Source organism: Cebus imitator, unplaced genomic scaffold, assembly GCF_001604975.1.
Source record: "Cebus imitator isolate Cc_AM_T3 unplaced genomic scaffold, Cebus_imitator-1.0 Scaffold234, whole genome shotgun sequence".
Classification (NCBI taxonomy): Eukaryota; Metazoa; Chordata; class Mammalia; order Primates; family Cebidae; genus Cebus; species Cebus imitator.
In genome coordinates, this window is record NW_016107549.1 from 1,811,569 (window position 1) to 1,822,996 (window position 11,428).

General features: G+C 51.3%; 1 protein-coding gene across 6 annotated transcripts in view; it reads left to right on the forward strand.

Annotated features, from left to right (window-relative positions):
* Positions 1 to 11,428, forward strand: part of TNPO2 (transportin 2) — a 24,940-nt gene that overhangs the window by 3,043 nt on the left and 10,469 nt on the right. For all 6 annotated transcript variants that reach the window (XM_017497807.2, XM_037727585.1, XM_017497808.2 and 3 more), the window contains 10 exons: positions 403 to 478; positions 562 to 711; positions 6,236 to 6,342; positions 6,430 to 6,563; positions 6,645 to 6,726; positions 6,800 to 6,922; positions 7,030 to 7,148; positions 10,359 to 10,419; positions 10,511 to 10,676; positions 10,881 to 11,033. In XM_017497807.2, the coding sequence (XP_017353296.1) occupies positions 403 to 478; positions 562 to 711; positions 6,236 to 6,342; positions 6,430 to 6,563; positions 6,645 to 6,726; positions 6,800 to 6,922; positions 7,030 to 7,148; positions 10,359 to 10,419; positions 10,511 to 10,676; positions 10,881 to 11,033 (1,171 nt within the window). The remainder of the gene's footprint in view (positions 1 to 402; positions 479 to 561; positions 712 to 6,235; positions 6,343 to 6,429; positions 6,564 to 6,644; positions 6,727 to 6,799; positions 6,923 to 7,029; positions 7,149 to 10,358; positions 10,420 to 10,510; positions 10,677 to 10,880; positions 11,034 to 11,428) is intronic.

An 11,428-nucleotide genomic window follows, 5' to 3' on the forward strand; every position in this document is an offset into this window, starting at 1 on the left:
AAAAAAAAAAAAAAAAAAAAAAAATCTATAAACCGTGAGCATGACTCACCCTAAAATTTGGATTCTCTCTTTTTTTTAAAACAAAAACGAAACAAAAAAGCACAGCCTGCTAGTGAGGAGAGCTGACTAGCAGCTGCCACTTTAAGTGTAGTGGGATTCTCCTTCTCTCTCCTGCTCTGGCTGGGTCTTCAGGAGTGGATGGGAGACTCAGATATTCCACCCAACTCCTTGTATGAATTTGATGTTTCTGAGGTGCTCTGTGGGCTTATTAGGGGTTTGATGAGCGGGATCCCCCAGGAGTTGGCAGCCTGGTCCCAGTGGTCAGAGATGGTGTCAAGTACATAGTGAGGGGCCTGGCCTGGGGAAGGCCTCTGTCTTCCAAGTCCCTTAACAGCCTGGCAGAAACTCAAACAACTCAACCAGTTTCCTGACTTCAACAACTACCTGATTTTCGTCCTGACCAGACTCAAGTCAGAAGGTACGCCCTTTGCTCCCTTCCATGCGATCGGGACCCTGCTTTCTCCCCTGTGGGCCCCTGAACCTTAGCCTTCCTCCTCCCAGATGAGCCAACACGCTCTCTCAGTGGCCTCATCCTCAAGAACAACGTGAAGGCGCACTATCAGAGCTTTCCACCCCCTGTGGCGGACTTCATCAAACAGGAGTGTCTCAACAACATTGGCGATGCTTCCTCGCTCATCCGAGCCACCATTGGTGAGAGGGGCAGTGGGGGTTGGCCTCTGAGGACACACTGAAATCTCCCTCTCAGCTAAGAGGCTTCTCAGCATGTTAAGTTACTGCTTCATGGAATGCTCTGGCACCCTATATGGTAGTACTATTACTATTTGACAGATGAGGAAACTGAGGCACTCAGCTGTTAAGGGACCTGCCTGGGTAAGCAGCAAAATAGCTGAGGCAGTGCAGGGCCATGCTCTGGAACCACTCCCTCCTGAAATAGTCCTTCTTGCCTCTGAGATAGTCATGCAACATGTAGAGTTTTGAGTTAGGCCCTGGGCTGGGTGCTGAGGGTATAGCAGTTAAAATATGCAGGTATGGGGCCGGGTGCGGTGGCTCACGCCTGTAATCCCAGCACTTTGGGTGGCTGAGGTGGGCGGATCACAAGGTCAGGAGTTCGGGACCAGCCTGAGCAACATGGTGAAACCCTGTCTCTACTAAAATACAAAAAATTAGCTGAGTGTGGTGGCGGATGCCTGTAATCCCAGCTACTTGGGAGGCTAAGGCAGGAGAATTGCTTGAACCTGGGAGGCAGAGGTTGCAGTGAGCCTAGATCATGCCACTGCACTCCAGCGTGGGCAACAGAACGAGACTCCATCTCCAAAAAAAAAAAAAAGAAATGCAGGTATTTATGTTTCAGGTATAACATGAATTAGGTTTTCAGTAGAACCTTTTCTGACTCCTGGAAGGTGGTCTGAGTAAGTTACAGAAAGATAACTAAGAATTGGCTGGGTGTGGTGGCTCGCACCTGTAATCCCAGCACTTTAGGAGGCTGAGGCAGGTGGATCACCTGACGTTGAGTTCAAGACCAGCCTGGCCAACATGGTGAAACCTGTCTCTACTTAAAATACAAAAAAATTAGCTGGTCATGGTGGTAAATGTCTGTAATCCCAGCTATCCAGGAGTCTGAGGCAGTAGGAGAATCACTTGAACCTAGAAGGTGGAGGTTGCAGTGAGCCTGGAACTAGCCATTGCATTCCAACCTAGGCAACAAGAGTGAAACTCTGTCACACACACAAAAATTAACTGAAGCAATTTTACCTTAATGCTTTTTTTGTTTCTGTTGTTGTTTGAGACTGAATCTCGCTGTCAGCCAGGCTAGAGTGCAGTGGCGTGATCTTGGCTCACTGCATCCTCTGCCTTCCAGGTTCAAGTGATTCTCCTGCCTCAGGCGTCCGAGTAGCTGGGACCACAGGCATGCGCCACCATGCTCAACTAGTTTTTATGTATTTTTAGTAGAGATGGGGTTAGTCATGGTGGCCAGGCTGGTCTTGAACTCTTGACCTCAAGTGATCTGCCTGCCTGGGCCTCCTAAAGTGGTGGGATTACAGGTATGATCTACCACGCCCTGCTGAACTTAAATTTTTTTCCTTAAATTTATATCAAATTTAGGCAGGGCACAGTGGCTCATGCTTGTAATTCTAGCACTTTGGGAGGCTGAGGTGAGTGGATCACCTGACGTCAGGAGTTTGAGACCAGCCTGGCCAACATGGCAAAACCCTGTCTCTACTAAAAATGCAAAAATTTAGCCAGGCATGGTGATGGGGGCCTGTAATCCCAGCTACTCAGGAGACTGAGATAGGAGAATCGCTTGAACCTAGGAAGTAGAGGTTGCAGTGAGCCAAGATCGTGCCACTGCACTCCAGCCTGGACGATGGAGCTAGACTCCGTCTCAAAAAAAAGACAAAAACAAAAACTACATCAACTTAAAAAGATTGCTTCTAGGCTGGTCACAGTGGCATTTGCCTATAGTCCCAGCTATTTGGGAGGCTGAGGTGGGACTGTCACTTGAGCCCAGGAGTTTGAGACTTGTCTAGGCAACGTAGTGAGATCCCATCTCTACAAAAAATAAAAATTAGCTGGGCATGGTGATGTGTACCTGTGGTCCCAACTACTCAGGTGGTTGAGGCAGGAGGGTTGCTTGAGCTCGGGAGGTCGAGGTTTCAGTGAGCTGTGATCACACCACTGCATTCCAGCCTGGGTGACAGACAGGAAGACCCTGTCTCAAAAAATAATTATTGACTGGGTGCAGTGGCTCACACCTGTGGTCTCAGCACTTTGGGAGACCGAGGTGGGCAGATCGTCTGAGGTCAAGAGTTTGAGACCAGTCTGGCCAACATGGCAAAACCCCCTAAAAATAGAAAAATTTAGCTGGGTGTGGTGGTGGGGTCGTGTAATCCCAGCTACTTAGTAGGCTAAGGCAGGAGAATTGCTTGAACCCTGGAGGCAGAGGTTGCAGTGAGCCGAGATTGTGCCACTGCACCCCAGCAAGGGCAACAGAGCAAGACTGCTTCTCAAAAAAAATGGGACTTTTGGCTGCGTGGGGTGTTTTGAGTCTATAATCCCAGCACTTTGGGAAGCTGAGGCTGGCGGATCACTTGAGGTCAGGAGTTGGAGACCAGCCTGGCCTACATGGTGAAACGCCATTTCTACTAAAAATATAAAAAATTAGGCCAGGTGCAGTGGCTCACGCCTGTAATACTAGCACTCCGGGAGGCTGAGGTGGGCGGATCACAAGGTCAGGAGATTGAGACCATCCTGGCCAACATGGTGAGACCCCGTCTTATTTATAAAATATATTTGTGTGTGTGTGTGTGTGTGTGTGCGTGTAATTAGCTAGGAATGGTGGTGGGCACCTGTAATCCCAACTACTCAGGAGGCTGAGGCAGGAGATTGGCTTGAGCCTGGGAGGCGGAAGTTGCAGTGAGCCAAGACTGTACCACTGCACTCGAGCCTGGGTGACAGAGTGAGATTCCATCTCAAAAAAAGAGTGACTTTTAGTCCCACAAAAATGCCCTCCCTGGTCACTAGAAGGGATCTGGACATTCTGAGCTCATTCTAGGGGCCAGGTTCTGGGCTAAGTCATTGAAACTTCCTGATAATCAGGCTAGGTGTTCATGTCTATAATCCCAGCCCCTTGGGAGGCCAAGGCGGGTGGATCACCTGAGGTTAGGAGTTTGAGACCAGCCTGGCCAACATGGCAAAACTCCATCTCTACTAAAGGTACAAAAATTCACTGGGCATGGTGGTGTGTGCCTGTAATCCCAGCTGCTCTGTAGTCTGAGGCAAGAAAGAAACTTACTGCTAACCTTAGGAGGCTGGTTTTCTTGATCTCTTCTGAGGGCTGAAAGCACTGAGGCACAGACAATGAGGTGATGTGGCTGAGCCGAAGTTATACAGTCCTCAGTGGGTACCTACCCACCGCAGGGAGCACCTTTTTGCTGTTTAGTTTCCACCTTTGGGAAACACTGCCATCTCCTGGCAGCAAATGCCTTCTCTGCACTTGACAGAATCCATCTCTGTCACCAGATTCGTGCACTGCCCTGCCCTGGCACCTCAGATGTTTGCTGTATGTAACTCCTGGATGGCTAATAGGCAGTACAACCTGTCCCTGCCACCTTCTTTCCCTCACCTCCTTTCCCTCTCCCCTCCTCCCAGTCTCTGCCCAGCCCCAGTGGCCCCTCACTCGTCTCTTAGCACACCATGCCTGTCCTCACCCCAGGCCTTTGCACCGTAGATTCCCCTGCCTGAGATGCCCTTTCCCAGGAGCCTGGATGATTCCTCCCATACCTCCTTCACCTCCTTCAGGTCTTGGTTCAGATATCAAGTTGTCACCTTAACGAGGCCTGCTCTAGCCACCCAATCTAAAGTTGCTACCTTCACCTACACTCCTTTCTCACCATCTTTTCTGCTGTGTTTCCCCTCTAGTCCTTGGCATCTGGCCCCTCTCAGTTCTTTTTTTTTTTTTTTTTTTTTTTTGACATACGGTCTTGCTCCATCCCAGGCTGGAGTGCAGTGGCACTATCTTCACTTCAAACGATTCTCCTGCCTCAGCCACTCGAGTAGCTGGGATTACTGGCGTCCCCCACCATACCTGGCTAATTTTTGTATTTCTAATAGAGATGGGGTTTCACCATATTGGCCAGGCTGGTCTCTAACTCCTGACCACCCACCTTGGTTCCCAAAGTGCTGGGATTACAGGTGTGAGCCGCTGTGCCCATCCTCTCCCAGTTTTTTGGCTAATTTTTTACTTCATGGCTTGTTTCCCACTCCCAAGGGTGGGGGTTTTGTGTTTTGCTCTGTGCTGCGCCTCAGGACCTGGAACAGAGTTGGCTCACAGTAAGGCTCAGGGTGCTTACTGAGTCAAAGAGTACCCTTTCTACCTATGTCAAGGGCAGGAACAGTTGCTCATGCCTGTAATTTCAGTGGTTTTAGAGGCTGAGGCAGGAGAATTGCTTGAGGCCAGGAGTTTTAGGCCATCCTGGGGAACATAGCGAGATCCCATCTCTACAAAAATTTTTAAAAATTAGTCGGGTGGTACACACCTGTAATCCCAGCACTTTGGGAGGCTGAGGCGGGCGGATCACAAGGTCAAGAGATCAAGACCATCCTGGCCAAGATGGTGATACCCCATCTCTGCTAAAAATACAAAAATTAGCCAGGCGTGCTGGCAAGTGCCTGTAATCCCAGCTACTGAGGAGGCTGAGGCAGGAGAATTGCTTGAACCGGGGAGGTGGAGGTTGCAGTGAGCCGAGATCATGCCACTGCACTGCAGAGCGAGACTCCGTCTCAAAAAAAAATATTAGTCGGGTGATACTTGGGAGCAGTGGCTCACGCCTATAATCCCAGCACTTTGGGTAGCCAAGGCAGGTGGATCACCTGAGGTTGGGAGTTCAAGACCAGCCTGACCAACATGGAGAAACCCTGTTTCTACTAAAAAATAAAAAAAACAGCTGGGTATGGTGGCACATGCCTGTAATCCCAGCTACTTGGGAGGCTGAGGCAGGAGAATTGATTGAACCCTGGAGGTGGCGGTTGTGGTAAGCCAAGGTTGCACCACTACATTCTAGCCTGGACAACAAGAGCGAAACCCTGTCTCAAACAAAACAAAACAAAACAAAAAAAAACAAAACCGGGTGCAGTGGCTCACACCTGTAATCCTAGCACTTTGGGAGTCCAAGGCGGGTGGACCGCCAGGTCAGGGGATTGAGACCATCCTGGCTAACATGATGAAACTCCGTCTCTACTAAAAATACAAAAAATGAGGCGGGTATGGTGGCACTTGCCTGTAGTCCCAGCTACTCGGTAGGCTGAGGCAGGAGAATTGCTTGAATCTCAGAGGTGAAAGTTGCGTTGAGCCAAGATTGTGCCATTGCACTCTAGCCTGGGTTACAGAGTGAGACTTCATGTCCAAAAAAAAAAAAAATTAGTTGGGCTAGTGGCATGTGCCTGCAGTCCCAGCTACTCAGAAGGCTGAGGTGGGAAGATGGCTTGAGGCCAGGAGTTTGAGGCTGCTGTGGACTGTGATTATGCCACAGCACTCTAGCCTGGGCAACAGAGCAAACTCTTATCTCTTAAAAAAAAAATGAGAGAGAGAGAGGGATGTATAGGGCATACATGGGCTAGGGGACAGAAAGGCAGCTCTGGGGGTGCCCAGTGGGAGAGGGAGGTGCCGGGCAGCCCCCGCCCAGCCTCAGGCAGCGTCCTTTCCCGGCCGCCCCAGGCATTCTCATCACCACCATCGCTTCCAAGGGTGAGCTGCAGATGTGGCCTGAGCTGCTGCCTCAGCTGTGCAACCTGCTCAACTCGGAGGATTACAACACTTGTGAGGTAGGTGAGAAGCCATGGATGGCCAGAGGGGGCATGGGGAGGCCCGGACCACCACCCACCTTTGTTTCTCTGTCCCTCTGCACTCAGGGAGCCTTTGGAGCCCTGCAGAAGATCTGCGAAGACTCATCAGAGCTTCTGGACAGCGATGCCCTCAACAGGCCCCTCAACATCATGATCCCCAAGTTCCTACAGTTCTTCAAGCACTGCAGTCCCAAGATCCGGTGGGTACAGCTTCCTGGGGGCTTCCAGGGAGCCTGGAGTGGGCAGGGTCAGGGGTGACCCCTGTGTCTGCTCCCCGCCAGGTCCCACGCCATCGCCTGTGTGAACCAGTTCATCATGGACCGGGCCCAGGCACTGATGGACAATATCGACACCTTCATCGAGGTGGGCTGCTGGGCTGGGGGCGGGCAGGGCGAGGACCCAGGACCTCTGCAGCTGACCCTGTTCCTCCCTGCAGCACTTATTTGCCCTGGCCGTGGACGATGACCCTGAGGTGCGGAAGAATGTGTGCCGCGCCCTGGTGATGCTTCTGGAAGTGCGGATCGACAGGCTCATCCCCCACATGCACAGCATCATCCAGGTATGCATGGTCAAGGCCAGCCCAGACAGGCAGGCAGGGGGCTGGTGGCAGGGATCAGGGAGCCACCCCCAGCCAGGCCAGACCTCAGCCTATCCCCCCTGCTACAGTACATGCTGCAGAGGACCCAGGACCATGATGAGAATGTTGCCCTTGAGGCCTGTGAATTCTGGCTGACGCTGGCCGAGCAGCCCATCTGCAAGGAAGTCCTGGCCTCCCATCTGGTCCAGTGAGTGCCGCTGCCCACTGTCCCTCCCCCAGCTTTGACCCCTTGCTATGCCTCTGCCGTCCCTTCTGGTGAGCTACTGTGCTTCTCTCAGTCCACATCCTCGTCAGTTTACATTCAGCGTATATTTATGTGAGTGGTAAGAATACCACTTTTTTTTTTTTTTTAAGACAGAATCTGGCTCTGTCATCCAGGCTGGAGTGCAGTGCACGATCTTGGCTCACTGCAACCTCCGCCTCCCAGGTTCAAGCAACTCTCCTGCCTCAGCATTCCAAGTAGCTGGAATTATAGGCACATGCCATCATGCCTGGCTAATTTTTCATTTTTAGTAGGATGAGGTTTCACCATGTTGGCCAGGCTGGTCTCGAACACTTGACCTCAAGGGATCTCCCCACCTCTGCCTCCCAAAGTTCTGGGATTACAGGCGTGAGCCACCATGCCCGACCCTTCTTTCCTTTTTTAAGAGATGAGGTCTCACTCTGTCGCCTAGGCTGGAGTGCAGTGGTGCAAACATGGCTCAAACTCCTGGGCTTGAGCAATCCTCCCACCTTAGTTTCCTGAGTAGCTGGGACTACAGGCACATGCCACTGTACCAGGCTAATATTTTTTGGAAATGGGGACTCCCTCTGTTGCCTAGGCCGGTCTCAACTCCTTGCCTTAAGCAATCCTGTTGCCTCAGCCTGAGAAAGTGATTTATTCCTAAAACTCCAACAGCCTCTTTCACCACCAGCCACAGACTAGAGACCCCTGCTGCACCTTCCCATGCCCTGCAGATGAGTGGAATAACGGGCCACCTCTGTTTTAGTGAGAGTTCAGGTGCCCATGTGATCTCCAGACCTTTCCTCCCCGACTCCCCAGTCCCTTCTGAAGGCAGGAACCACAGGGAGAACAGAGAATACCAGAAGTTNTAAGACAGAATCTGGCTCTGTCATCAGCCTGGAGTGCAGTGGCACTCTCTTGGCTCACTGCAACCTCTGCCTCCCGGGTTCAAGTGATTCTCCTGCCTCAGGCTCCCAAGTTGCTGGGATGACAGGCGTACACCACCATGCTCAGCTAATTTTTGTATTTTCAGTAGAGTTGGGGATTTCACCGTGTTAGCCAGGATGGTCTCCATATTGTGACCTTGTGATCTGCCCACCTCAGCCTTTCAAAGTGCTGGGATTACAGGCGTGAGATACTGCACTCAGACAAGAATCCCGCTTTTCAAAGACTTAAAAATTAAGTAACTGATAGGTGGAAAGAAATGAAAAATCAACAAAGGCTTTAGGTATGGCTGGATCCAGGTGCTCAACGGATATGAAAGGTGTGTGTGGTCTCAGATCTGATTGCCTTCTGTTGGCTTCATTCTCAGGCACAGCTTTCCCTCTGAGTAGTGCTGTGTAGCCTTCTGTGCCCTTCCAGCGTAGGAACTTCAGAGTAAGGAAATTCTTGACCAGTGTTTCTAACAAAAGCCTTAAAACTGGCCCTCCTTGACAAACTTGGACTGGCCTCTCTCCAAATCATTTTTTTGCCTTTTTATTTTGAGACAAGGTTTTGCTCTGTCATCTAGGCTGGAGTGTAGTGGTATAATCATGGCTCACTGCAGCCTTGACCTCCCAAACTAAAGCAGTCCTCCCAGGCTGAAGCAATCCTACCACCTCAGCCTCCCCAGTAGCTAGGACTACAGGCAGATCCCACCACACCCAGCTAATCTTTTCTAAGTTTTAATAGAGATGAGGTCTTGCTAAGTTGCCCAGGCTGGTCTCAAACTCCTGGTCTCAAGCAGTCACCCTGTCTTGGTCTCCCAAAGTGTTGGGATTACAGGCGTGAGCCATTGTACCCAGCCCCCAAGTCATTATTATTTTATTTATTTGTTTATTTATTTTGAGACGAAGTCTTACTCTGTTGCCCAGGCTGGAGTGCTGTGGTGCGATCTTGGCTCACTGCGACCTCCACCTCCCAGGTTCAAGCGATTCTCCTGTCTCAGCTTCTGGAGTAGCTGGGATTACAGATGTGCGACACGATGCTGGGCTAATTTTTTAATTATTTATTTATTTATTTATTTTTTACTAATGTTTTTATTTTTAGTAGAGATGCAGTTTCACCATGTTGGCCAGGCTGGTCTTGAACTCCTGACCTTGTGATCTGCCCGCCTTAGCCTCCCAAAGTGTTGGGAGTACAGATGTGAGCCACCGCGCCCGGCATGCCCAGCTAATTTTTGTATTTTTATTTATTTATTTATTATTCATTAGAGGCGAGGTCTCACTGTATTGCTTGGGCTGGTCTCAAACTCATGGGCTCAGGTAATCCTCCTGCATTGGCCTCCCAAAGTGTGAGCCACTGTGCCTGGCCCCAAATTATTATTGATAACAGTATAGGGCTGGGCAGACAGTTCCTGGGGAATGATGAGACCTTGTTGAGCAGGTCATTAAAGCTCTGTCACTTCCAACTCTCGGCTGCAGCTGAGGGGCCAACTGCCTGGTCTGTTTGCTCCCCTACCCAGGCTAGTCTGGCCCTGTCTTAGGTAAGTGGCCAGGGATAGGACTGCACGTCCCTGCCTTAATGTTGCGCTAGGGACCAGGCACTATACCAAGATTTTCTGTGTATTCAGTGGTCTGTAATTCATTGAGTGGCCAGGTCTGGGTCAAGAGCTTTCCTGCAGGCTGAGTGCCAGGGTGGCTTACACCTGTAATCCTAGTGCTTTGGGAGGCTGAGGCAGGAGGATTGCATGAACCCAGGAGTTTGAGGCTGGGGTGAGCAGTGATTGCACCACTGCCCTCTAGCCTGGGTGACAGAGTAAGACCCTGTTTCTTTTTCTTTCTCTTTTCTTTTTTAAAGACGGGGTGTCACCATGTTGGTGAGGCTGGTCTTGAACTCCCGACCTCAGGTGATCCACCCTCCTTGGCCTCCAAAGTGCTTGGATTACAGGCGTGAGCCACCGCGCCCGGCCAACCCTGTTTCTTAAAAAAAAAAAAAAAAAAGTCTTTCTGTGGAGCCAGGAGTGGTATCATTTCTGTCCTAATTGTAGCGGCTAAGACTAGGTTCTGATAGTTCCCCAGAGGGAAATGGATTGATGTACACCTAGCGGTATCATCGTGTTCTGCAGGGTCTGCTCTGTGGCTGATTGGTGGGCTAGTGACCTGTCGGCATGTGTTTGTCTCCTTCCCAAGCTGTGCCTCCCCCCACCCTTCGCCACGGCCCCTGCATCCCCTTGAACGGCCCCTTTCCCTGCAGGCTGATCCCCATCTTGGTAAATGGGATGAAGTACTCAGAAATTGACATCATCCTGCTCAAGGTCAGGCAGGGGCCACCCAGCATGGGTGGGCATGGGCATGGGTGTCGTGGCTGGGGTCCCTGGAGTACTTAAGAGTCTGCCTGTCCCCCAGGGGGATGTGGAGGAGGATGAGGCCGTCCCTGACAGTGAGCAGGACATCAAGCCACGCTTCCACAAGTCACGCACGGTCACACTGCCCCACGAGGCTGAGCGGCCCGATGGCTCCGAGGACGCAGAGGATGACGATGATGATGATGCTCTGTCTGACTGGAATTTGAGTGTGTGCCCCTGCCTGGGGGGGGAGTGGGGTGGCAAGCCCTGGACTCCCTCTTGGGAGGTGATTAGAAGCTATATAGAAGCTGATTAGAAGTTGATCGTGAAGATTCTAATCATGATCTCTGATCCTGAGACTGAAGTCAATGAGGGTTGGCCACCTGCCTGAGGGGCTGCCCTGAGCCTCCCCAATGTCTCCCCCTCTTCAGGGAAGTGCTCAGCGGCTGCACTGGATGTACTCGCCAATGTCTTCCGGGAGGAACTGCTGCCCCACCTACTCCCGCTACTCAAAGGCCTCCTCTTCCACCCCGAGTGGGTGGTCAAGGAGTCTGGCATCCTGGTGCTGGGCGCCATTGCCGAGGGTGAGTGTGCCTGATCTCTGAGCCTCGTGCTGGCATGAGACAGTGGGGCTGGCCCACGGTACCCGCCATGCCATGGCTGAGTTCTCCCTGGAGGCCTGTTCACCTTCCTCCAAACAGCTCTGAGATCTCAGTTCTTCCCTTGGTTTTGGGGCCTGAAAGGAACCCCTGGAACCCCACAATGCAAGGTCTCTTGTTCATTCTCGCAGGCAGGCAATTCTTTTGTGTTATAAGCATAATTACAGAACAACGATAGTAACAGCAGGCGTAGCTGCATGCCTGCCCCATACACTTAGGGGCACAAACGTCCTGGGCCCTCACCACCACCTGATGAGGTGGGTGTTGGATCCTAGTTTCAAAGATGGGGAACCTGAAGTAAAGAAAGATTGATGCCCCTT